The sequence below is a fragment of the Columba livia genome, chromosome 3 (genome assembly GCF_036013475.1).
Source record: "Columba livia isolate bColLiv1 breed racing homer chromosome 3, bColLiv1.pat.W.v2, whole genome shotgun sequence".
Classification (NCBI taxonomy): Eukaryota; Metazoa; Chordata; class Aves; order Columbiformes; family Columbidae; genus Columba; species Columba livia.
This window is the reverse complement of record NC_088604.1, coordinates 105,723,754-105,751,341: the sequence shown is the minus strand read 5'-3', so window position 1 is coordinate 105,751,341 and position 27,588 is coordinate 105,723,754. Positions and strand designations below refer to the sequence as shown.

At 39.0% G+C, this 27,588-nt stretch overlaps 1 protein-coding gene across 3 annotated transcripts in view; it reads left to right on the top strand.

Moving 5' to 3' along the window:
• Nucleotides 1-27,588, top strand: part of FSHR (follicle stimulating hormone receptor) — an 86,510-nt gene that overhangs the window by 12,440 nt on the left and 46,482 nt on the right. For all 3 annotated transcript variants that reach the window (XM_065058770.1, XM_065058769.1, XM_065058768.1), the window contains exon 2: nt 19,065-19,136. In XM_065058770.1, coding sequence (XP_064914842.1) covers nt 19,065-19,136 — 72 coding nt within the window. The remainder of the gene's footprint in view (nt 1-19,064; nt 19,137-27,588) is intronic.

The window sequence follows — 27,588 nt, the reverse complement described above, 5'->3', positions numbered from 1 at the left end:
GTTTTATCAGCTAGATAGGACGCGCAGCAGTTAATGTACAGTACTTTGGCTGATTGTGGATGTCGCCAGAGAAGAATGTGAGGCCAAATTTCTTTTTGTTGCAAATTCTGATTCAGATGATTCCATCTCCATATCAAGCAATTATCATTACGTCGCTGATTGGTTAACCTCTGTTCCCATTCTTCAGGCCTACGTGTGTGATAAAAGCTACATCCAATATATATTGAAAAGTCAGTGGAAGAATTCCTGTTGATTTTCATTAGATTGTGCCATAATATTTTGCCCAGTCTTTCACGGCATTGCTTTAGCACTCGGTCATCTGTACTGAAGTGTCAGCTAACAGAAGCCATGGAGCTGGGGCAAAATTTTTCTCATGTGACTCTTGAATAGATGTGTATATAAAATGAGAGCACTGGACAAAGATGAATTCTTATATAACTTTTACCTCTTTAATTATCTTCCGTCACAGCAAGTTATCATTGTGTTTAATTAAGCAAATGTCCTTAGACTGGCAAGGTGTGCTGCTTCATACTTTACCCCTGCTAGAAATATATATTTCTGTTTCGAAATTTTAATATGAAATATCAGGGAGGTGGAAGAACAGCAGAGTTTTCAACACCCTGACAATCGGTACTGTATATTATGTTTCCCTAACTCTGTCCTCAAGGTGAGCAGTCAAGATAAGCAGCCCATCTGATTTGTTTTTGCATCATTTTCTTAAGTTGTCTTACGTGCAATAATCATTGCAGTATAAGTGACACTGCTGGGAAAATCAATTCTTTCTCACTGAATAAAAAATAACTTACATTATACTTGAATCATAATTGGTATTTTGTTTCTTTTGTTGGACTTGCAGTTAACTGCTGACTACTTCGGCCAAGATAGTTCTGTGTCTTCTGGCAAAGGCACTACTTGCTATAAAACATTCTGAAATCTAATTCCGATTGAGAAGTAATAAAAACCGCTTAGGGATCTATACTGAATTTTCTGTCAGATGTTCGATATCATGTCCTTGAAGATTAAAAAGTCTTTGTATATTTATTAGCAAGATGGAAGGCTATTCCAGATAGGTTGTGAACTATGCTCATCACTGGAGCATGTGAATGACTTTCAGTAGTACATCTGCCATATATTCTATTATTATGAGATTATTATTCCTCTTTTGCTGTTTATCTATAATTCAACCACAACAATGGAAAAGACTCTTATGTGCTATATGTGGGCACAAAGCCCACATAACTGATGCCAGCTTTTCAACCTGAAAATGAATGGGAGTTAGCAGAGGTTATCAGCACTGTGCATTGTTCTCACACCTCTAGGGTGTCATGTGGTATGCCAAAAACCTCTTCAGTTCTACTGTATTTGATGAAATATATTCAGGGCTGGTAGTTTGTATTTGGCTGAATATTATATAAGAAAGTTGTATTGGAGGGAGGCGGGGGTAAAGGAGTTTTTCAGTGATTTATTTTCCTTTGCAGCAATTGTGTTCCAGAGCTGATGCTTGGGGTGTTTGGGATAAAACCCCTGAGATGAAAGAGGAGCTCATGGTGATGTCTTGGTGAAATGTTCAAGCATTCCACATGCAGACCGGGGGCTGGTGACCTGGGGTCCAACTGAGACTTGAAAAGCTGTTTGGAGCTGCAATATGATTTTCCAGGGTTTCATTATTGGGGGAAGAGGCCACTATGAATTGAAATGAGATTAACTGAAGTAGGGTCATCCCCCTAATATCCCAAATAAGAAGGCAGCTGGGTTTCTCCTTTTTCTCCTACCCTTGTAGGTGGTATGTAGACGAAGAGTCTGTATTCTGTCCCTTACATTGCCATGACAGACCTGGAAACCATCTCTTGCTGTGAGCGCCCATGCAGCTGTGTGCCCAGGGAAGACACCTCGTGCAGAGAAGGTATCCGCTTCTGGCCCCCTCTTAGGGCAGCCAGCCTTGCACTGAGACACTACAGCTTTGCCAGAGCAAAGTCCTCCTGGGAAAAACAAAACAAAACAACAAACAAATAAACAAAACAAACAAAAATAAGGAGGAAAACAAGATGCCTGTGTGCAAATGTCCCTTCCCATTGCCAAAAGCCTGGTTGCAGTTAACGCTGTTCCCCTTGCTGCCCTACAGTGGATAATCCTTGGTTGACTATTTTGGGTAGAGAGGACTCCTGAATGCTCTCCAACACCTCTTCCTAACCTAATAAGTGGAAAGACACTTTTCAAGTAGTTTGGACAAGAATCTCTTCAACTGAGCATTAAATTCCATGTGTAATGCATACTTTGTGCTTGTATGTCTATTTCGTTCCATCATAGAATCATAGAATCCTCCCTGTAAATTCCTGCATCTTCAGAAAAAAAAAGAATAAATTTGCTGATTTATTTTTATATATAGGTGGTTTTGGTTGTGTTGTTTGGTTGTTTGGTTGATTAGTTGGTTTTGCATGTGTGTATGTGTGTGTTTTGTTTGTTTTTTCCCTCTGGGAAAAGGAAAAAAAGAAAGAGGGAGACTGGATAACCAGGAGCATTTTCAGGCTCTGTATCCAACTCCACATATAGTTGTTCTGGGAGAGATACTTCAAAGCTTGCAAGTGGATTCTTGTGCCACCTTATCTCTTTCAGACAAAAGAAGACACCCCTTGGCTGGTAATGATAAGCTACAGCCTTGATCGATGTGATCTGTGCTTTTGTCCTTCTCCATAATTTGAGCTATCGATTCTATTTATTAAAACTAATTTAAAAAACACAAGCCCTGAGTCCTCTGCTGTTCCAGATCAGGCTGCTCCAGGCAGTCTGATCTGAAGCTAATCCATTCACTGCTGATTTATTTTCACTCTGTTTTCAAGCAGAGTTCTGTTCTGTGTTTCATTATTTTTTTTTTGTCCTCTGCTGCTCTCTGAGAAAAAAAAAAAGACCTTTAATTTCTCACCTGCAGTGAGAGCGGGGGGGTCTAGATTCATTTTTCTGATATATGAAGTCAGCTCAGGAAGGTTTACCTGGCTCCTATTCTTGCAGGTTTTTCCTCAGATGGTGGCCCGCTGTGTATTGTTCTCTATTGTCTTAAATCAAAGCACTACCTTTATGCTAGAAAACAAATCTGAGTATTTGCTTAAATGCACTCATCTTGCCATACTGGAGTTAACAGGACTTACCCTGTTCCTGAATTAAGGCCCAACAGAGGAAATCCTTTCACCGCTTCTTCCTGGGAAGCACAGGTTTGTCTAAAGGCTGGGGGATAGTTCTCAAAAAATAAATACCTTTTTTTTTCAGACTTAGAGAAATCAAATAAATCCCTGACTATTAAAAAAAGATAAAAAATAAAGCTTTAAAGAGCTAGGCACCTTTCAGCACCAAGCTGGATTTGAGTCTGACCAAGGATCAGCATTTAGTGATTTAGTGGTATTTATTTAGTGTCCATGCATTTTGCTGGTGATCTCATTGTAGTCTTTTTTCCCTTAGTTTAACACAATTGTTTAAATCTTCAACCTTCAAATTTTTCAGATGGTTAAAAGCTCTCTGTGTGTCTCGGTTACACAGGGACTGCATATTGTGTCTACTGCATCTCTCTGTGTTTGCCACTATAACATATTCTTTCCATAGTAAAAAAATATCAGTCCGTTCCTAATTTATCCTGAGGTCTGCTTGGTCTTGCTGACAGTCTAAAGCCTATGATTTCTTCTGCAATATGTCATAACTATCAGCTGCAATCAATCAGGCAAAACATGAGGCTTGATATCATCATAAAGAAAACAGGTATAGGGTGACAGCCTCCAAAGCCCTGGTCTGTTTTTAAAAGTGTTATGCTTTACTTCACAAACCATATGGACACTGAAAGATGGAGTCAGTATTACTGAATATTTATTTGTAGGTTAGAAATGCCTTATGTAGTACAGTAGAAAGCTGTCTTTGTTTTGACTTGAGAACCACAGGTAGAGTATTGATTGGATGCTTGCTACAAGCAACGTTTAAGCAGAGCCTCAGCTGTCCAGATACTGTAAGAAAATGAAGCCTTTCAGCTTGCTTATAGTGTATCCTGCCCTGAGGCTTCACAGAGATGTTGTGTAGCCCAGCAAGGATCTTCTGCAAGTGGTCAGCGCCTCAAATTTGGCCCACCAGTACCAACAAGGGCATGCTAGATCCTCTTTACATAATGCCCTGTCTTGCCCCCAGACCTCCAGGCAGGAGTACAGCTCAGCAGAGGCAGATGACAATCAGTTTTCCCTCTCTAGGAAGGGAGCTGCTCCCTTGCCTTCTCTCTCCCTGCAATATAAGCCATGGCTATGGTAAGGCGGATGAAGTATCGTGTGTACAACAGGGATTCTCAAGAGCAGCTAAGGGTAGAGTAAGAATAGGGCGAACATTCACAATCTATTACCACAGTACTCCTCCAGCCTCCAACTAATTCCAACCCAGGGATCTGCCTGAAATTCTTGTTGTGTGTTTAGTAACCCTAATTTTTCTCTCCTCAAATTAGTCGTGCATTCCACCCGTGAGCTCACATCAGCTTCTTGCGCCCAGACAAGCTGCATGAAGGAGTTCTGGTAGCCCATGTGCACCATGTGAAGACCCAGGTCCTCTTGTTTGTTTCGAAGCCTCTGTCTTCACCTTTAAGATTTTGTAATGGAAGAGCTGATAAAACATCAGTCCTTGCCCACCTTCTCTGAGACATATTGTGGACCTCTAGCATCCCCTTAGGCTTTCCACAACGAAAGTCACAGACAAATTGGCTATTTCTCTTATGGAAGCCATATTGTGACTCTGATCAGCCTTATTGCCCTCCTTTATACCTTTCCAAAACTCATCTAGCTTTTTTGAGATGAAAGCGATCAGAACTGCACCCTCTATTCAAAGACTATGGGAACCACTGTTTTTTTTTTTACCATAGAGGAAGGTTTTAGAAAAAGAAGGCAGCAAACAAGTGACACAAAACTGTTAAGCATTTAGAGTATTATGAGCCTGAGTCTGCTTTGTAGTCCACATTCCAAAGTGGGGGTAGGGCAGACGGTAAGGGACAACTTGAGATTTTGCAGTGGCAGCACATTTCTCCTTATTTTACAAAGATTATCAAAATGACCTAGCAAAAGAATTTGTGAAGAGCCAAAACATTATGTTAATATTTTTATTGTTAAATAGGCCTAGAGACTTCTCGTCACATTTATGTTTGGAAATGTCTAGCAAAGCAAATTCTGTGCAATGAAATAGGAGTCTGAATTCATCACTGAAAACATTACCCCTGTTTCAGTTTTACTCTTTGATTTTCTGGCAAAGGGAGGGGACTAATCCTTGAATTGTTTCAACCAAAGGAGCAGCCCCTTCTTCCACAATGTACAAAACCTTACACTAGCTGTAAATGTTGAGCGCTTCAACATTCCAATCAAGACAGAGATCAGTTGTTTCAAAGAGTGCCAAAATCATTGGTGTTTGCTTGTGCTGATATGAGTTTGTCTCCTCATTTTGGCAGAACTGTCTCTGGCTGGCAGCAGTGCAGTATCTTTGCTGCTCTGATGTCGGTCTCAGCAGAGACCTGTGCCACTCCAGCTCTGTCTGGCTCAGGCACATCTTAAGTAATATCTCAGTAGTCAATCCTCTTCACATATTTTGCTTTCATGTGTTTGTCCATTCCTTCTAGAACGTCTACCATCCACAATGGCCTGTAGCAAGGAGTTGCATTGTTGAACTACATGCTGCATGAAGACTGAACTCCTTCTGCTTCGCAAATCTTCTCATACAGCTCTTGTCTTACTACTACATGGTACATGTTTGTCACCTTACTCCTCACTCACCTTCCAGATTGCTTAAGACTATGGTATGCAGGCCCTGTGCAGGTCTCCGTGGGACGCTATTCATGACCTTTCTTCACTCAAATGACTGGTATATCTGTTCTTGTTTCTTCCTGTCATCTTTAATCCAATTTTGCACAAGAAGATGCCTATCATCACAGTAATTTAGAGAGCTGATGACACAGTCAGTTCAAGGGAGCTGATGGAAGGGTGTGTAGGAATGGGGTAGAAGTCCAAGGTTTCGCCCACTGAGGTTGGAGGTTGCAAAAGGTTTATTTGCCCAGGTGTAACCACTGAGCTCTTTCATAACCTGCAGTTGTGCCATGAGCAGGTCAAGTTTCTCCAGTCTCTCTTTCACTGTTCAGTCACCCTTTTTAAGAGGACTATGTGTATTTTTTTTAAGTGGTCCGTAGGGGGTTCACTTTTGAGAAGCACTCTGAAGGTTAAAGCATTAAGCACATCTTTATTCTGAACATAAGCTAGTGTTTCAGTTGTCACTGTGATCAAGCTAGCATCTTTCTGAAACAACAATATTCACCTTCAAATGCATTAAGGATCCTTGCTTGACACGAATGCAAGCTTTGTCCTGTGTGTTACTGGGAAGAGACCTGTTAATCTTAAAGGACAGTCAGTACAGTCAGTATTTTTAAGAATACTTGGTGCAATAGCTGTCTTGCTTTATTTATTCAGGAACATCACTTTAACACATGAAAGTAAATCCATGGTTAGTGGCAGGTAGACAGATAAACTAAGCATTTGGGGTGGCAAGATAATTCTTGATAAAATACTAGGGATTTTTTTTTCTTCTTCTTCTTTAGTGCAAGGATAAGTAATAAGGATTCCTCGCTTTGTCTTTTCCTTTCTGTCAAATTGGTTTTGTCTGTGGGGAAGAGATCTCAATAACAGAGAAATACTATGAGGGAGAAGAGATGCTCTCAGGAGAGCACAGGATGAAATTGAAAGAGTCCATCCTCCCGAAATTCATATACTTGTGAATGTTTCCCTCAGCAATCACTAATAGATGAGCTGAGAAAATTCTTGATATGGAAACTGTGTGGCTAGGAAGAGCATCAGTAACACACAGATGCATGGTAAGCAATGGCAGTAAACAGCAATGTTTACAGGACTTGAATACGATGCACAAGGTGCATCATATTGTGAGCCCTCTTACACATATGGGAGCCTGTTGCTCACATTAATCTCATGGGTACTCCCATTCTCAGTGTGCTCTGTGGTTCATTCTCTTGCACAGGCAGCATCAATTCCAGGAGCCAGCTCCTGTCCCCCTGGGAACAGCCAGTAGAGATATTCAGATCAGAGGAAGGTGTGACCAGAAGGGATAAACAGGACATTTTACTTCTTTGCATGATGCTAGAGTAACAAAAGGTGGGGATTTTTCACCTTTGTCACTTTTACTGTTATTTCAAAACATAAATATTTAAAATTTAAATGTGCACTTCAGTATGCAAAAGCAAGGAAATGCTCCACTCACCACAATGAAAAAGTGGGACCATATGGCATAAGCCTAGCATATTTCTGTATTTCAGCATAGTTATGTCAGCACTAGTCTAGCTGGTGCCCTCAGAACAGTGGGGTACATGCTATTTGCATCCAAGACCCTCACTTTGGGAGATGTTGCTTTCCCTAGACTGCCAGTTGAGTTAGCTGTGTTTGGCACTCATGCTGCTCTTTGGAAAATAGAGAAGGTATCAGATAGCAAAGATAATATTTAGTTTTACAAAGCTCATACTCAGATCTGGAGGGAAAAAAAATAGTATGATCAAGCCTCCAAGAGCTATTTCTTATATGGTTTCTGACTGCTCTGGCATCAAGGAGCATCAGAGATCTCATTACAACTTCAAACAAGCCTTTGGATGTATCCAGATTAATCCAAATATTTAATGGGAACCCTGTTACTTATTAGGCTGTGTGCTAATTAGGGAATTAGTGAGTGTCTTTCATTTTATTAATATTTTGTAATGTTTCAGTTGTGTCCCATTAAGCAATGTAGGTATAGTACCTATGAGGATATGGACAAGAAAGGAGGTAAAAAGCATACTAGCTCTTTCTAATGAATTTGTCAAGCAAGTTAAAGTGACAGAGGGAAGTTATTTGGTGTTTCTGTTATTTCAACTATCAGTAGTGATGGTTCAGCAAGACAATTTGCAGGAAAGTTTGACGTTCTCTTTTACCTTCACTAAGGCATCCAGCATAGAAATTAAGGAATTTTGTTCCTAGACAATTTGTCAGAGTCACTAAAAATAGCACAAAGTATGGAGGGCCTGCCAACATTGAAAGTCCTGGGGTCCTAGGGGTAGAAACACTACACACAAAGAACACTTGTCACCTTTCTGATATGACCTCAGGCAACAAAGAAACCACTGTTCTCTCCCTGCTGTGGAATAAGATCTTTTTTGATACATTCTTGAGACAGGAGAAGAGTTGAAGTCACTGTCTGTGTGTGAGCAGGAAGGCTATTCTTGCTCTGAATCAAAAGAGAGGAAGAAAGTTTTGAAGACAGTATCTAAAAAGCCCCCCAAATGGTTGGACTGTGACCATTTTCCATAACCCTATTTGTCTTGACAAGTTGCCCATGGGAAAGAACACAAAGTAAAATGTTCTTTGTGCAAGAACAAAATACTTGTACAATACTCCTTTTGTTAGGAAAGTATGCAGAGATATTAATAAAAATAGATGCAATGCTGAGAGTGTGGTCGGAGTGAATGAACTTTTAATGGCTCCTGACCATAAAGATGGTTGCAGATATCAAGGTCAGATTTTAAGGAACCTGCACATTTTTCACATACTGTGCATTTCTCACTGTCCTGTGTGAGTAGCTGTGAGGAACGAGGATGTGCTCTTCTAAATGTAAGGTAGTGTCTTACAGGATAATCTATACTAATAAAGGATAGCTACTTGTAAAAATAAAGCAATCACTATTTTCTAGCTTTCTGTAACCAAGACAGGATAACTTTGTTCACTTATGTTATTTATCTTACACAAGACACTTTTCACAGCTTGCCTTTGACATTAATAGAAGCAATTTTAACCATGCTTTCAAGGCTACCGCTGGCCTTTTTTGGTAGGTAACTCATTCCTGGCAGTTAAACTCTTCCTGGATGTGAACGTGATAACTATGATTCTGCTCATAGAGCTAAAGAGGACTTGTTTGTCGTTGCAATTTGTGTTCAGTGGCAAACCTTTTTCTCTGTGTACATGCGCAGAGGAATCCAGAGCTCCAGCTTTGCTTTGCTTTGCTCCAGCTCTGGGCAAGCTTAAACAAAGGAGGAGATCCTTCCTACATTGCTTTGCTGTCTGCTGCAAGGATACAGGATGCAAACTTTGCCCTTTGGCTTGCAGCCACCTGGATCCCCTGAAGGGACCAATATCCTTATGTCACAGGGTGCTTTGCAGCAGGTCTGCTCAGGGCAGATGTCTTTTGTATTTGTTACATATCTTGTATGTTACTGCTACTTGCACCTAAATCTTCAACGAAATTGTTTGTCAGACACATTGCAAAAAGAGTTAACACACACAGACAATTGGTCTGAATAGTCATAACTCCATTTCTCTGCAGCTTTATCTCAGCGTAGAGCAACCCAGACTAAGTACAATGAAATAATTGCATGAAGTGTAGATCATTAAACACCTCAGGTAGAGTAAAAGTCCTGGTGTTTCATCTCTTTTTCTGACCGGGAATTTTGCAGTCTTATCTTTTTTTTCCCCTCCATCTTGGTGGTTTGTTGGGTTTTTTTGTTGTCGTTTTTTTTCTTTCTCTCTTTTTTCCTCCCCGATCTCCAGATTCATCCCACCCTATTCAAGCAGAGGTATTAAAAAGCATCTTGGACCTTTATTTTTAACTGCCTGCACATGTGACCTCGGAAAGAAGCCATCTGCAACATCGTGGGGGGTGTGCAGTGTTACTGAGAACAGTATATGCTTTGTCCAGAAATGAAAATGTATCAATGCTGAGACTAAACATACTATCGTTTTGGAAAACTAAGGCAGAGGGGAGGGAGAATAAGCTTCACAAGACTGTTGCTTGACCACTTTCGCAGTCTTTTAGATGCTTTTTTCTCCCCTCACAACACATTTCTGTCCTTCCTTATCTCTCCTTATCAGCTGTTAGCTGCTGAGAGGTACTGTGTGCAACTTATTAGTTGACATGAGCAAGGTCCTGGGGGAAAACAAACCCCACAGCAACTTTGCTGTGTGCCTGTGTGAGCAACTTCACAGCTCTGTTGGGGAAATGGGCATTTTGTTATCCATGTTACGGTATTGTGGGCACTTTACAAGTGAAATGCCAGCAGGACATCAGCTATGTGATCTTAAAATGCTTCCCTTCAGCTTTTTGCAGCTGGATGGAATTATTAAGCTGAGCAACTATTCACTAAATTTAGAATAGGAATGCTATCAGTATTGTTCATTATCCTTTTAATCTAATTCAAATAAGAAAAGGAAATTATTTTTTAAGGGCCACTGGTAAGGATTAAGAAGTGATTCTTCATGAGCTCCTGTGCATATTGCCTTTTAGATTCAGACCTGCAAAGAGGATGGGCATCGCTAGTAACTTTATCATCACAGTTCTTATTGTATTTACTTTGTCTCTGAACTGCCTTTTTTTAACAAGACACAAACCAAAATATTTTCTTTCTCAGAGAAGTTGCTTACACCACTCCCAGACCTGAAGAGATCCCCAGGTAGCATACCTGAAAGAAGGACATGCTCCCTCCCAGAGCTATCCTGCATTTTTTAGTCAGATGGAATGGATTTCCCTTGTATTGCTGGGCATGACGTTAGATGGTATAGAATAATCTCCCTGGTTAGTTGAGGTCAGCAGCCCAGTTGTGTCCCCCCCAGCCTATAGCCCACCCCCTAGTCTATTTGCTGCTCGAAGCAAGAGGTAGAGGTGGTCTTGATGCTGTACAAACACTGTTCAGTGAAAACTAGAAGACTAGTGTATTACCATTATGGGTTTGGTCAAAAATCAAAACCACAGCACCATAGGAGTTGCCATGACAAAATTAACACTCTCCTAGCCAGGTCCAGTACAGGAGGGGATCTTTGTTTTCTGTCTTCCCCATAAAATGTATATTGCCTAATTTTTCCTTAGAATACTCACCTTTACCTGCTTTTATTATCCCACAAAAAGAATAAACCAGCTGCACAGTCTAGATAACCTGTCATTTCACAAACATCTGAGGGGGATGAGCAGCTAATTTAAACATATTAAGTGAATACAGTGATAAGATGCTTCAAGACAGATTGTACATATTAGCAAGTGATTACAGACTCTCGAAGTCCATTTACATGCATGTAAAGTAGAGGCTCTCATACTGTCAAATGCATGGATCGTATCTTGGTTGAAAAAATGAATTGCAAAGCTCTTCTTCTGTTATTCAAGCATGCCTGTATCATCAGAGTACCCTTTTTGAAATGGATCTGTAGTTACAAACATAGTCACTATTGGAAAAATATTCTGCTTGGCTTTGGTTTACACTTAAGGTATTGGCATAGATCTCTGAAAAGACAAGCCAGGAGGATGGTGGGAGTGGTGTTTCGGCACCGTCAGTGCCATTCCTCATGATCCTGTCAGCCTTATGGAGTCTCAGCCTCAGCACCTCTTGGAATTGAGGCAATTAATATAAATCATTCTCTGTTTTTAAATTAAAGCGTTTAGAGTGTTGAAAAATAGCTTTGCAGCATATGAATTCACTATGAAGACTTTAAAACCAAAAAGCAAATAAATGCATTCTTTTTGCATTTATCTGGATTATTTTTGAAGCCTCATGCTTTAGCATCTGATTTATGAGTTTTGGACTCCTTTCCACCTGCTGTTAGGAAAGGGAAACCATAGCGATGTCTGAAAGCAGCTACAAGCTGCTTAATAGATTACAGAGATCTTCCACGTAGGCAGCTGATTAGGAAAAGTATTTTCATTTTCATGTATATCTGCATATGCCTCTTCCTAGTGAGTTGTTTCCTAGTACAAGATTCTGGTCCATGGGTGTCAAACTCATTTTCACCCGAGGCCACATCAACCTTGCGGTTGCCTTCAAAGGGCCGAATGGCATTTTATGACTGTATAAATGTAACTACTCCTATGTTTATAGAGCTGTATAATGCCATTTGACTGTTTGAAGGCAAACGCGAGGCTGATATGGCCTCAGGTGAAAATTACTTTGACACCCCTGCACTAGTCGTAGTGAAGTCATATGGCAATGTGAACCCATTTCAATGACCTCAAGGCTTGCAAATGTCCTTCATAAATTTAAATTAAATTGCATTTAGCTCAAAGAAATCTCATTATTTATTCCAGTGAGAATTAGGACAAAAGTTTAGGGCCAAAATGACACAACTTGATTGAATTATACCAGCTAGGACACGTCTGTAATATCTTTTTGTCTCCTGTTACAGCATGAAAAGCAAAATAGTCCTTCGCTGTTGCATTGACTAATCAAGTAAAAAAAAGTAAAAACAAAACAAAACCAAAAACAAAGCAAAACAGAAAAAACAAAACAAAACAAAACAAAACAAAACAAAAAAATAACAACAACAAAAAAAAACAAACAGGGAGCAGGTTTGCATTTAATCAAAAACACACTAAATAGGTCATGGCATCGCTTTGCTTTCTCCTGATGTAAAGCAAAGACTCATTTGTTTCCTGTTCTGGAACCACCAGCATAACTCCAAAGCAAGAAGCAAAAACAAAGAAACAACCAAAAAACTTACAAAGAGTAAATTAAATTTCACTGTAAATCTTTGATTGACAAAATACACTTTACTGCAGAGGATTAGAAGGTGATAACATCAGTCTGTTAGCGCTGAGATGAAAGTAAAATGTTCTTCGAAATCCTATCACATTTATGTCTTTGGAACTGAATTTGGTTGATTTAGCATTACAGTTACCAAATCTTTTTTCCTTTTTATTTTATTTTCTTGTGGTCCTTAAGTTATAAAGTTTATAGTATCTGCCTCATATAGTTCATTTTAACATCATGAATTTGCAATTTACATGAGCCTGGGAAGATAATTGTACAATGCACACACTTTCTGATTAACTGTGTGTGACTTAAGTAGATCTGAGAAATGAGCTTTAAAGACTGTTTTGAAAGATATAAATTCAGCCGTGCTTTATGAAGCAAAAATTACTTTTTTTCTTAACTAGTCTAATTTCTGATAATCAGTGGAGTCCTTTGTTGTGTAAGGTTATTGCTGGCGGTGGTGGGCGTTTGCCAAAGAAGGGTTCTGGAAGGAGGGGGCGTAGTGCTGGAGTAAGTTCTGGTGAAGAATTTATGCCAAAGAGCATCTTCATAATTGTACATGAAAAAGCTTGTGGGACCAGGGCCTGCGAACTCATGTGATGAATATGCAAAATACATCATCTCGCACATAAATGGCTAACCTCACAAACATGGTGTATTTACACTGGTTTTCTCAATATGCACACTTCACATGTTTCCTATGCACATTTCTTGAGAGATATTTAGCAGAAATTACCTGTGTGGGTCTACTTTTTATTTAACTTGTAACTTACCAAGTCTTTTTAATCACCTGTACCTTGGTCCCCAGACACCTGAATAACTCCATCCAGCTCTCCATCCCTTAGTGATCAGCTCTGTCTGATTTCTGTCACGGGATTCATGTGGGGCTAGATGGAAGAATATTTATTTTTCTGGAGGGTTTTTTTCCCTTCATGTCTTACACTCTGTCTGTCTGAATTGCAAAAAATAGCTGCAGAAGACTCAATTTTAGGAAAAGTTCAGTAAATCTCTTCACAACTGGAAATGTTAGAGGTTTATTTAGGAACATTTTATCAGTACATACTAATTTCTGTTGTTTGAATTCTTTAATCTATAGGCTTTGAGATTAATTTGGCATTATGATATTTCTGTTAGACACACCCATACAGAAATAAGATGTATGTGGGTTGTTTGCTCTTCGTGGTGATAAAAAGTGGCTTCTTATTAACTGAGACTGTACCATTTTAAACAACCAGGTTTAGATATATCTGTATAAATAACCAAATCAGTAGGAGACAGTTCTGCCCTAGTCCTGAGAGGTCTAACCTTAATTAGCAACAGGTTTTTAGTAGTTTTGTAACAGAAGAATTTACTCACACTCATACATGAAACAAACTAAAATAATATCATAAAAAGCACTTAAAAGCATAAAAACCACTTAAAATTGAAAAATAGAAAAACCTGTGGGAATTGTGCATGTTCAATCCAGTGAAAGATACTCTGAATGTAAGCTTACATGTACTTCCAGATGTAAAAAGATTTTATTGCACAGCAGAAAACAATTACTCTCACTGATCAGAAAAACAGAAGTAGGTAAAAATGAGTTAAATATTAAGAAATACTATGTATTTAAGTAAATATTTATGTTATCATTCATAATACACACATAAAATATATAAAGTATAAGTGTGATTGTACAACTGTAACAGACACCTTCAGTCCATAGCAATACATTCCCCAAGAATCACTTTCAACAGATGTGTTTAAATCAGGATTTAGAAACCATTCCTGGATATCAGGGTGTGTATAGGAGCAATGGGCCAGACTTAAATCTAACTTACACTTCTGTACATATGGAATTATCATAGTAAATATTGCCATTCTTCTATTTCTAGCCATGTGTATTGCCTTCTCATGATGCAGGATAACCATGTCACCATGTGGGGCTTGTTTTCTTTCCTGTGCTTGTTTCTGCTCCCCAACTTGTTCAGTTTTTCATGACGCCAACACTGGAGTCCTTGTTAAGATTTCTGGGACCTACTGTAACCCAAATAACATCACCGTCACTCAACTTTGGACTTTAAAAAGTGTAATTATTTTTTTTTAATCTGTCCCACAGAAATCAGCTCTAACTGTAATGCCTCTAGAGAGGATAGTAGGGTTAAGGTCCCCCTTGTCCTCTTTGGTGGCACAAGGAGACTAGCCCTGGCTGCATGACTCTTGAGCCTGGACAGGGAGAGGTCCCTCGGTTGCTGAGCATCCTCCTGGGGCATGAAATACAGGAGTTTGCACCAATCAAGGTGAGGGACAAATTGAATCCAAGACTCTTTTCCCTGTGTCTGTGCTTTGGCTGCCAGGGCTGTGTTGGAGAATCACAGAATCACAGAATGTCAGGGTTTGGAAGGGACCTCAAAAGATCATCCAGTCCAATCCCCCTGCTGGAGCAGGAAGAGCCAGATGAGGTTACACAGGAAGGTGTCCAGGTGGGTTTTGAATGTCTCCAGAGTAGGAGACTCCATAATGTCCCTGGGCAGCCTGTTCCAGTGTTCTGTCACCCTCACTGAGAAGAAGTTTTTTCTCAAGTTCAAGTGGAACCTCTTGTGTTCCAATTTGAACCCATTACCCCTTGTCCTACTGTTGGTTGTCACTGAAAAGAGCCTGGCTCCATCCTCCTGACACTCACCTTTTATATATTTGTAAACATTAATAAGGTCATCCCTCAGTCTCCTCCAAGCTAAAGAGACCCAGCTCCCTCAGCCTTTCCTCATAAGGGAGATGCTCCACTCCCTTAATCATCTTAGTTGTCCTCCACTGGACTCTCTCCAGCAGTTCCCTGTCCTTCTTGAACTGAGGGGCACAGAACTGGACACAATATTCCAGATGTGGTCTCACCAGGACGGAGTAAATGGGAAGGAGAACCTCTCTGGACCTACTAACCACCTCCCTTCTAATACACCCCAGGATGCCATTGGCCTTCCTGGCCACAAGGGCACAGTGCTGGTTCACGGTCATCCTGCTGTCCACCAGGACCCCCAGGACCCTTTCCCCTATGCTGCATTCGCCAATTTATAATGGAAGCTGGGGTTGTTCCTACCCAGATGCAAGACTCTACACTTGCCCTTGTTATATTTCATTATATTTTTCCCCATCCAACTCTCCAGCCTGTCCAGGTCTCTGGATGGCAGCACAGCCTTCTGGTGTGTCAGCCACTCCTCCCAGCTTGGTGTCATCAGCAAACTTGCTGAAGACCATGATGCTGATGATCATGATGCCTTCCTCTCTCCCAGCAAAGGCTGCTGCCAGTGGGCACTCCCTGTGTGTTTTGAGGTTGATGCTACCCCTCCAACTCTGATGCAGAGCTGAAAGCTCTGGGAGATGAGACATGGCATTTCCTGGGCACTAGCTCTGTGCAGAGATTTTTGGGTCACCTAACCTTCAGTCTAACCTTTCTTGAAACTTAGGTCAGGCACCTGGCTCTGGATTTTCAATTCCACACCATAAACTGAGTGGTTAGGTTTTTCAGTGCTTTCCTTGCTGGTGCCTAAGAGCTAACATAATTTTTTAGCACCAAATACCACATCTGTCCATTAAGCACATGTTTTTGGAAAGTATTGTTTTCTTTACTTGTTTATCTTGACATGAAAAATGCTTGAATGACAGTGGGCTGTATTCATCTCTTTGACTCTAAAATAGTTCCAGCAACAAAACCAAAGAAATACTTTTCAATTATTTCTCCATGTGTCTCAGAAAGAATTGGTACTGAACAGCCAGTATCTCAGGTTAAGTACAGATTGATTCTTGGAGCCTAATTGGTAAGATTTATTGACAATACAGCATTTGCCTAGTTATAATAGACTGCTATTCAATATACAATTGATAATTCAACAAGTAGCTGATTCTAATTTTCAGTGTTCATTATACCATTAAAGCCCATTTTATTAGCCTACTCAGGGATGCTTAAAAACAGTTAACCTTAATTTTTTAAAGTGGAATGTGATATTTCAGCTATTAAACTTCAATTCTGCTTTAACTGCTCCAGGGCATTAGACATGTGGCTTCTGAATTCTGGTACCTAATTAGTGCAGGATAGCAGGATATTCAATAAAGGTTTGATTTTTACTTCCATGCACTTGTGGCTTTCCTCATACATGTAACATCAATTTTGAATGAGATTCCCTTCTTGTAATTAAGGATCAGGCTGTAAATACTTATTGTGGTGAAGTGTGGCATAGGCCAGTGTTTAATTAAAGAATTGCAAACCTCCTTATGATCTTCACCTGTAGAGAGAGAATTCATTTTAGAACATTGCCATAAAAAAGAAAAAAAAAAAAATGCAGGTGGATTTTCAGACAGAGCCTGCTTTCTAGGGCTCCAAAATTAGGTTTGCATTTCCACAAAGGAAGGTTTAGGAAATGTTTCAAAGCAGAGCAAAGTTAAAGGGTTTCCTGATGGTTCAGCTTTGTCATACTAAGCCTGCTGGATGTTCTGCAAGGATTCATTGTACCTGTCTGCATTCTGAAAGCACAGCCACAGTTTTGCATGTGTTACCCTGGCTGTGTTTTCAGTAGGATTTTACAAATCACCTAATCCAGGTTCAGCCTCTTCTGGAAGCTCTTTAATCCTTCTAACATTTGCATAATGATTTCAATACTGTAATTCTTGTATGATAGTGTGTTGAAGCTCTTTCTGGCTTACATTAATGACAGTCGAAGAATAATTAAATACCAAATTGACTTTATCGTCTTTCAGGACTGAGAATATCATCATTTTCAATGTTTAAAAAAGCATGGGGCCAAATTCAATTCTGGTGTAATCAGTGGTTTTATCTGTAGAGCTAGGGGAGGCATGCATTGACTATTTCCCAACTAAGTAAATATTAACTCATATTTGGGAATCTCAATGAGGTGGTATTTCTCCTAAAGACCTACAATTAAAAAACAGGAACTTTTCGCAGTGTTATTCTATCAGAATAATACTTTTTTCCCTATCAATTGAATTAGAACGTGATAAACTCATGAAAATTCTAAACTTGTCAGCCGTAATAAAAATAGGTGAGGATTGTATGAATACTTCATGTGAATGGCAAGAAAGTAAGTCTCTAGTTTTGAGATATTCAGTTAAAAATTGCAGGACTACACAGCAGATAAAACCAGGTTGACTTACCATCTCTGTCTTCCTGTACACATTATAATAAGGCAGAACAGACACGAGCTGAAGGGCAATCCCAAGTAGCCATGCAATACCTTTTATGAGTGACAAAAATGAGGGATGCCCTAGCAGGCATGCTCACTTAAAAAAAAAAAGAGACTTCTGTAGTAATTCAGAAAACAATTCATTTTCATCGCCATGGGAAAATAGACTAAGAAACTGAACCACAGGGTGATATTCATGTATGTAACACAGGTGTTGTTTTTTTATAAAAAACAAACAAACTCTTTTTTAACTGGTTCAATACAACCAGTATTATCTGATGTCTTGCTTATTTTATCTGCTTCATGTTTAATACTGTGAATTTTAAATATTGCCTTTATTCTCAGCAACAAATATAAAAATACAGTATTTCTCCCCACAAAATCTCCGTGGGCTTTCTCATGTCTCAGTTCCACTTTCTTGACCTGGCATCTAGTCATATCATATGAAGCATGTATCATGATCAGCAGATCACATTAATACATGACATTGTTTCTGCTCACTGCCTACGAATTATTAAATTTGTGAAAGAAAATGATTACCCAGATAACACTTTATTTCTCCAAGGAGTAGTAGATATCCTCCCTTTGATCTTCTGAGTGCCATCAGAAGTTCTCTCATCCTGTTTGTTTATTGTAATAGAAGAAGATGAATCCAGGTTAACAAAAATATTTATATGATATTTTAAACATTTTTTTCATAAAGCATATTCTGTGACCTTTAAAAATTATTACAATGTTGTCTTGTTGCGTGATCAAGTTGTGTATTCCAAAGTCCTTATTTATGGCACATTATGAAATAATTCGAAGAGAGACTGAGAAGCAATAAAAGGTATTAAAGTTGCACTGATGGGAGATAGTAACTGACTCCTTAAATTATCTGTGCAGCAGGTTAAGCCTTATCTTGCATGAGCATGCATGTGCCAGCTTACAGCTTTGTGTAAGCAGCTCTCCCCAGCCTGGCTCCGCAGGGCTGCTTCACCCTGTGCTTGAGCATCTCTCAAAAGAGAGGTCGAGATGAGAAAGATGCTTTCTCCTCCCAGCATGCAGCAAAGCTGTGGTAATCGGGTCTGGATTTCTTATTGAAGCAAACAGGGAAATTGCAACTACTGACAGATGCTTTTTCCCCTGAGCAGCTGCAGATGCTGAGCAGCCCAACGCTGTGCTGTAATTTCGGCCTGGGCAGGCAGTTGGAGTCCCATGAAGCCTTTGAACTCGACAGCTGTATTGAGACGCCAAAGCCTTCAGGCTGGAAACTGTGCTTGTACCAGTGATAATGGCTTCTCCTGTGCTGAAAAAGCTGCCACACGGTCCAATGTTGTAAATAGTGAATAATCACCCCATTTTCTCTTTTTTTTCAGGAGATTTGTCCTCACCAAGATAAGAGTCATTCCAAAAGGAGCCTTCACAGGACTGGGTGACCTAGAGAAAATGTACGTATTGTGTCAATATTTACTAGGAAGCAACTATTATATTTTACTCGAAACAGCAGTTTCTTATTGTAGCTCCTTTTACTGCCTGTGAGCAAGCCACTATTTCTGAGCTTCACCATATTTCTGTTTAAAAAATTTGAAACATTTTTTTAAGAACATGTTCCAAACCACTTTTGTCATAAACATATTTCTATATCAGCAAGCGGACAGTCCTTGATCAAAGGTTTTGTTCAGCATGGAGTCTCGTTGCAATTAATAAATAAAGTGCCGTAACAAAAGATCATGGAAAAAATGATTATTTTGAGAACTTCATAATAGATCTTAATAAACCAGTGGAAGATCAGGGAGGAAAATGCTGCTGTTGGTAAAAGGGCAGCTAAATCTTTTTTCGCTAATGAAGAAATAAGATTGTTTTTTGCATGTTCAGAGTCGGCTAGCATGATGTATGACAGAAGTTTCTTAAGGGTGATAGGCCTGAAAATCTTAGCACATAAAGGGTGTAAGCATTTAATATCTGTGAATTTTAGCAATAAGCCTGGAGATGTAATTATGAGCACCTTTGATGAACAGATGTATCATGCATTCATTAGTATACTATTGTGAATGTATTGCAGCCCTCCATCACTAGAAGGAAAAATCCTTAGTAAAGTGTTTCCTACTATTCTTTAGTGACATAAAATTCATCCGTTATCTGGTGCTAGCACCAGAAATGATAAATATCACTGTCCAATTCAGGGGCATGTACACTTCTTCTGAATTATTTTGTGTATAAGGAAATCACAGTGTTTTGTTCAGAGGCACACCCAGGACTTGCACTGTGACAGGAGAGGGTCACTAACAGGCTGTTCATCCAAGACAATTCTGAGTGAGAAAATGTATTTTAACATCAGTGCCTTTTTTATTGCTCTGAGTATAATGGCAAAACTAAAAAGGAATTGATTGCTGACATTTCTATACATCATTTCTGCCCTTTTCCTTCATACTCTTGCATAAGTAAAGAACTTAGCAAGAAGGTGAATACACCAGAAGGTATGGTGAGGAAAGGACAAGGACTTTGAACCTAGAGAAGTACGGGTGTATGAAGAACAAGCAGTGAACGTGCAAGAAGGATTGTAGACCTGCTGGTCAGCAGCAAGTGGTAAAGCTCACATGGTACCTGACTTTTTCTGAAGCATGAGATCCATTTCAGGGCATCAGCATAGGCTCAAGAGTCTTCTATTGGCACATGGTACACACTAAAAAGCCTCTTGTTGCTGCATCCCACTCATGGATCTGTACCCTCCTAACCCCATCAAGCACCACTGTGAACAGTCATTTTTCTTGAGAAAACAAAGTTTGTTGGTTTTGTTTCAGTTTGGTTTGGGTTTGGTTTTGTAGAGTTTTGGTTGGTTGGTTGTTTTGGGTTTTTGTTGTTATTGTTGGTTTGGTTGTTTTGTTTTGGTTTTGCTTGGTTTGTTTGTTTTGTGGCCAAGAGTTACCAGTGAGGAATAAGATCAGCTCTTTGTCCACAACTTTTGTTGACATTTGCTTCTGCCCAGTCGCGCAGGTTTTCTTGTAGCCTAGTTCTTGTGAAAAATCACTGAGCTTTGTGGACTATGAAGTGGGTTGCAAAAGTGCATTGTAAACTTCTCCTATTATCTTTAATTACTCAGAAACCATATGTCAGATATGTATGAAGGTAGCAGTTGCAGTGAATAAGATGTCTCTAAGTGGTGATATACTGACAACCAAAAAAAGTATTTATGGAAATTAGCTTGGTTTGAAAATGTATCTGTGTACTATTAGTACATGGAGGAGAAATGGGGATATAGTTTATAGCAAAACATCCTTGAAAATACGAGTGTGATAAATATGTAAATGAGACCAATAAACATCAACAAAGTTTCGGTATTTACAGATGACATGGCAAAAAGATAAAATTTGAAATAGCTCACAAATCCTAAACCTAACCCATAAAACATTAATCAGAAATATTCATGATAATGTAGGGACAAAAATGTGTAATCAAATGATAGATTTGCATATAAAAACACAGCCTTTATATGAAAGCCTTTTTAATCTTGCAAGATCATGCACAGAAAGAAGATTAAAGTAAACTGTAGTCTATTTAAGGAAAACATCTAATAATAATGTGATACCTCCATATGGTAAAATGTGGACAGCCTGAAGTATACAAATGAGATACTTCAGTGTAAGTATACGTATGTACTCACCTAGAGCTAAATAAACTAAAGATTAAGAGAGTGACAAAATTTCCCGAGTGTATTAAGGAAGAAAACCAGTATCTTATATAGTTCAACATATCTGTACACATTATTTTAATCATTACTAGATCATTTCTAACTGTGTTTATGAGAAAGGAGTAGGTTTTAAAGCACAAAAGTTTCAGGGAATCATGGTCTTCGGCATCATTCATTTAGGATGAGCTGTTTCAATACAAGTTAAACCAGAGATGAGTCCTCCATGAGAATCTCAGTTCTCTTGTATTTACATTAAAAGTGAAGGAAAACTTTTGAATACAGTGACCAAAAATTTCTAGTTTTGAAAGAAAAATCATTCAATAACATTTTTCAGTGTTCCTGCTTTCTGGATACATTTTAGTTTCTTCTTAAACACCTGAATAGTTGAGAGCTTTGAACAAATGTCCTTTGCCACAAAATATCAAATACTTCCAGTCAGACTCAGTCATGGTAGTCAGGAAAGATCCTGTTTGTTTTCCATTTGGACTGTCAAAGGACTTTCCAAAATGCACAGCAGTGACCGTGACTCCTATGGAAAACCATAGTGTGACCTGGAAATGTCATCATGGGCTACCTAATCTGCCCTCCCTTGTAAATGTCCAGTTTTAGATACCAAGCCAAAATCTTTTGGTTTTCGTCAATTTTGACCAAATACACACATGGGGAGAAGAATAAAATTGTCACTGGAATACTTTAGCCATTCTGAATTTTTGAAAGAATGAGAGCCCATCTCTAGCTTGTCACCTATCTAAATTCTTTAAGTTACCAGAAAACCGTTAAATGTCCATTCTGCAGACTTTCATGTAGAGAAACAACTTTTCTCACATATGATCTAGCAGAAATAACTTCTTTGCTTCTTAGATCAAATGTTTAAAGTTACAGAATAAACTGACAGGCTCTAGTCATCTGAGCTTTCTCCTACTAAAGGTGCAACTTGGATGTTCTTATAGAAAACTACTTCAGAAACCCACAGATCTGAGGAACAGCCTAACCAGCTTATTACTAGTTGTTCTCCAACTTTTTAACAGCTCTGACTTCATGTTAATTTAACAAACAGTTATTTAGCAGATAAGTTATTCTCAAAACATGGTTAGCCCGCTTCAAAGTCTTATACAACTGGAACATGGCAGCTCATCTGGACTTCTGTTTAACCAACCTGTTTACATTCCCAGAACTAATTAATGCTTCAGTTACTAAAGTAAAAAGCAGTGCCATGTGGGCACATATCAGGCAAAAATCAATTAAACATGCTCTACAGGTGCTCTGTCATCTTCACCCTGCACTAAAAATGCTTAATTTGGAGGAGAGACTGTCTGACGCAATATTATGCCTCTCTTTTTCTCTTGTTAAGTTGCCTCTTGTTACTACAAGGTAGCAAACTAGATCGGCAAATGTTGGTCTAACAAGACCTGATCAGGGCTTTGTATTTACAGGCAGTTTGGTCTGATTGTTTTACCCAATGCAAGCCAAAGAGGCTTCACATTTGTATCCTGAGGCACAGTCTCCTTGAAAATTCATCATCAGTTATTTATTCTTTTCAAGAGTTTAAACTAAAACATAATGCTTTGTTTCATCATTCACTCTCTAATCTGTGTATGGCCCAAGGAAATCAGCCACATGAATGAAGCATTTCTTGAACTAGTAGATATCACGACAAAAAAATCCCACCATTAATGTCTTTGTTTTGTATTTTGGAGTAATAGGAGAAGGACATTTCTTTAACATATTTTGGCAAAGATACATTTTAAAAACATGAACCATGCTGTGGTTAACAGAGCTTGGTGAGCTAAATCCTTGATAAGCTCTGAAAATCCTGGAAAATTAAAACTTTTTGGGTTGAGGGAATCTGACAGAGTTGACGCTCCTGGAAACTGAAGTCTTCTGTCTGTGGAAGACAGTAGGAATACGCGCACCAGCTGTCTATAGTTACAACATGAATTTCTAGAGAAAATAGCTTTGAATCATGTATTTACTTAATCACTCAGTTCATTCAAGCTTTTATGTTTTTCTTGCTAAGACTGTTGATCCAGTGACAGTTCACATGAAGAAAAGCTGCTGCTCTGTGACCTAGATACATGAGCACCAGCTTATTTCATATACAACAGTCAACCTGATATATGATGCTAAAATCTATCCTGTTTGCCCCTGTATGCTAAAAAGCAAGTCACACTTTACTTTGACTTAGATCAGACTGACTTACATTTTATGTTTCATCTAAACTGAGTTGTGGTACTTTAAGAACATTGGAGACTGATCAATAGAATATTTTGAGGCATGTGCTAAAATACATTGCTAATTCAAGGCACATCTCTCTTCCTATGAGTGGGGAAGGAGCAAGATTCTTGGTTTGACTGTAAAAATCTCATCAGGAGAATTTGGCATAGTGGGAAGTCTTCACTTTATTTAGCAAGTTTTAGCAACCTGGCAAATTGGCAGATTCACTATCCAGACCTTTTCAGCAGTAGCCATCAAAGCTGCCTGGGCTAGCAAATGGCTAAGGGATGTCCATCATTCCATGTGCTCCTGAAAGCAGTTTCTTTCAGCTCCAGCACGTGATTCTGTAACACGTGGCAGATATGGCCGAAAAATACGGGAAGGAAGAGGGAGAAGTAGAAATCCCATCATCATCTAAGGATGTCTAAGCAGTCTGTGCCTTCTACTACCAAGAAAGCTGGTCAGTAATTTGCAGCTTCTCCAGTTTTTCTTGCACATTGTATCACATGATGCCTCATTTAGTATGAAAAGGATGTGATTAAATAAGATAATTAAAGTTATTTTGAGAAAATGGTTAGGATTCAGTGTAACCAAGACATTTGGGAAATGGTTCTAGGCAGGAGATAGGCAGGAGCTATCTTTGGCTGCATCATTTGGATAAGTCTGCTTTTTTGCCTTTTTTTTTTTTTTTTTTTTTCAAGAAGCAAAGTATGGATTTGCAGGATCTGCTGTGATAGATAAGTTAAATAGTGCAGGTTTACAAAAATATTTATTTACATCCCTAAGGTGAAAGGGGGGCATGGTGCATTCTGTGTACAAAAATATGTACTCTATCAGGTAACAATCATACTTCGGTAATAAATACTCCAGGGCCTATTCTCAAGGTGCAACTCCATGGATATTAAATTTTAATTTACATTATAGGAAGTTATGTGTAACATTCTGCATCTTAAGGGCAGGACATGAAAATAAGTATGCTACTTAATGCATTTAAATTAGTCTAAGTATGCATTTTCTCTCAGGGAATAGAGGACTACAGTTCAAAAACATTAAGGCGAGTAACCAGCACTAGCAAAGAAATTCAAAGTTCAGGCTGACATAACAAAGAATAAATGTTTTAATGGAGCCACTGTTATGATACAGGACTTTCCTCACTCTCTGTCTGCCTGGTCTAACCCTATGCAAGCCAGCAGGCACTAAAGGCTGCCCAGGCACTGCAGGCTGGTTGTTGGACACTGAGCAACCACAGGAGGCTTCCTGGTTCCTCTGGGTGGACTCACCAGGTCCAAAATGCTCATGTCCCTCCTGACTGTCCATGTTTGATAGAGGTCAGTGGTTTTGAACTGGCTCTTTTCTATACTAGAGGGGTTGTTTGCACTTCAAGCCTCTGGTTCAGCAGTAAAATCATGAGAAAGTTCATCCTCTACTATATGTGCCATACACATTCCTCAGCCCGACAGCATCCAGGGTGCCAGTCTTCATTTGCCCATTGCTATACTCTGCCCTTTGAAATGGGTTGCCACAAATGGGATTTGAAATGCAAACAGCTATGCGAGCTTCTCCGAGGTGTTCCCTAAGACGTTGTCAGTGGAGGAGTTGGGCAAAGCAGTGCTTTGTGCTGCTGTATGTCCATATGGCCGTAAGCAGCTTGGGTACATCTTTTTCTCAAAGGACTGGAATCACTTCAGATGACCCTTCTACAGCCTTTGCAAATATCATCCCTTGGATAGCAAGCTAAAGTGTTCAGTATTAATACATAGGAAGCCTGGTGTGTTCTTAATTCATTTCCTGCAAGTAGAAGCTATGCAGCATGTTCTAAATGTAATTAGTAATGAACAAAGACTAGGTGGTTTTATTATAATCTATAAATGTTTTCCTGCATCATCATCTGGCATTCTCCTTTTGCCTGCCAAATCTTATCTGTGGAAGAGATCTTCAACTCACAGTTACTGTGCAATTTCAACAATGTGAAGTAGACATTTATTATCTACATCAGCAACTCACTGCTCACTACCTGAATTCACAAAAGATGAAAAGTGGGCAAATGCTTGTGTGAGTTCCCACTCTTCTTTAGGAGGAAACTTTGACCCAATGTTCTTCTGCCTTTCTCTACACAAACAAACCAGATACAATCAAGTGCAGGCTTAAATGAACGTAGCTCTTTTGTGTATCTAAATGTGGGCTCTGAATTAGTCCCGTTAATTCAAAATAAGATTTGAGGGTCAAATGAACATTTTTGAAAAGAAAATGTCTTAACACCATGATCAAAAAATGTCTCCAAATGGAAATGTTAGGAATTATTTTAAAAAGCATGGGGAAAAAAAAAGGGAACTATCCACCCAGATGAATACATACTGCTTTCCACCAGAGGAATAATGGAGCAGGACAAGACTCCTCCGTCTGGATGGAAGACCTTTGACAGGTGATATTGATGTGGTCTGTACAGTCAGGTTTAGTATGGGGAAGGTGGACAGCAATGACTATTCATGCCCTTCCCAATGCTATTACCAGAGAACAGGATTTCAGACAAAACTAGTAAGTGATAAATCAAAAAAAACTGAAGGCGATACTTCTTCACACAATGCATGGTTCAGCAAGGGAACTCTGCTTCAAGACCTTGTTGATACGGAGAGCCTTCCTTGTAAAATCAGGGGAAGAAAATGTGTCTCGCCTACTTACATACTAAACACAAAGCCTTGAGCTGTAAATCACAAAAAAAAGTTGACCGAGTATTTAGAGGAGCTTTATCAATAGGCCTGCCCTGCCCTTGCACTGGGCCTTCCCTACCACCATCAGAGCAAGACACTTGGGCTGGATGGACTTCAGGTTTGGCACGCTGTGGCTGTTCATGCAGAGGTATTTACTTTCTCCATTCAGTTTTGGAAGGCAGCCTCACTCCAGGTCCTTGCATCAGAAGCATGAAGCTGATTATTGCAACTCACAAATGTAGCAGGGAGCCTCAGAATTGACAGTCATCCTGTGGTGCAGAATTAATACTATAATCTTCCTTCTTTTCTCCTGCGGGATACGTTTTATGCATACTGAAGAGGCTGATGTGTTTGCTAACTGGCCAAATTTCTGAGATTAATCTCAAGGGCTTTGGAGTGATTTTCTTGTTTCAAGAGGAGCCAGAACCGGTTTTGTAAAATGTAAGATGGCTGCCGGCCCAGTCAAATTTTTTTCCTAAAAAAAGTGCCACTTCACTTCTTCAGGTTCCATCTCTTCCTTCCAAGAGCTTCATTCTAGTTTGAAGTAAAGGAAGTTTTAAGTTGTGGTTTATTTTGAGATTCTTGTAATTTCAAAGTAGAATCAGTGACATTCTAAATTACTTTATAAATATAAAAGTACACCTTTACTAAGAAACATAAACCAGTTCTTATGCTGGCTGAACAATACATTTATTAAACTTATATATGTATATCAGAAAATGAAATCAGAACTCAGAATTGGTGATTCTAATTAAGTTTTACATTTTCAAATGTAATTCATAGGTCATACAAGACAAAAGTTGTTTCTTCTCGTGGTGTTTCAGAATATGGCTCTGATTAAAATAATTACCTTTTTCTTGTTAAAATAAGGATATTTGGTTCTAATATTCCTAAAAAATGTAAAAAATAAAAATTGTATATTAATTAGATATTAACACTGAAATTTCTGGAAAGAATGCAAAATAAAATGTATTGACTTGAAAATGCAGGAAATTGAAAACACAAGATTAAAACAAAATAAATTAAGTAGCAGTAAAGTCAACAATTTTTTTAAGAGTTGTAAGAGGATTATTTTGAAAGAGCTTCTTTCTTAAAAAAAAAAAAAAAGTCTGCTTTCTTGTGTAAAATCTAATAACAATGCAATTCTGAGAGGAAACACACGCATTCAGAATTACAGTGGTTGCACTTCACTTGGTTGTTCAGCTCAAATATATAACACCTTCACCTCCACCACCTGCCAGGCAGGCTAATTAGGGTCCCTGTCTTCTGATGCACTGTGGTGCTGTGCTG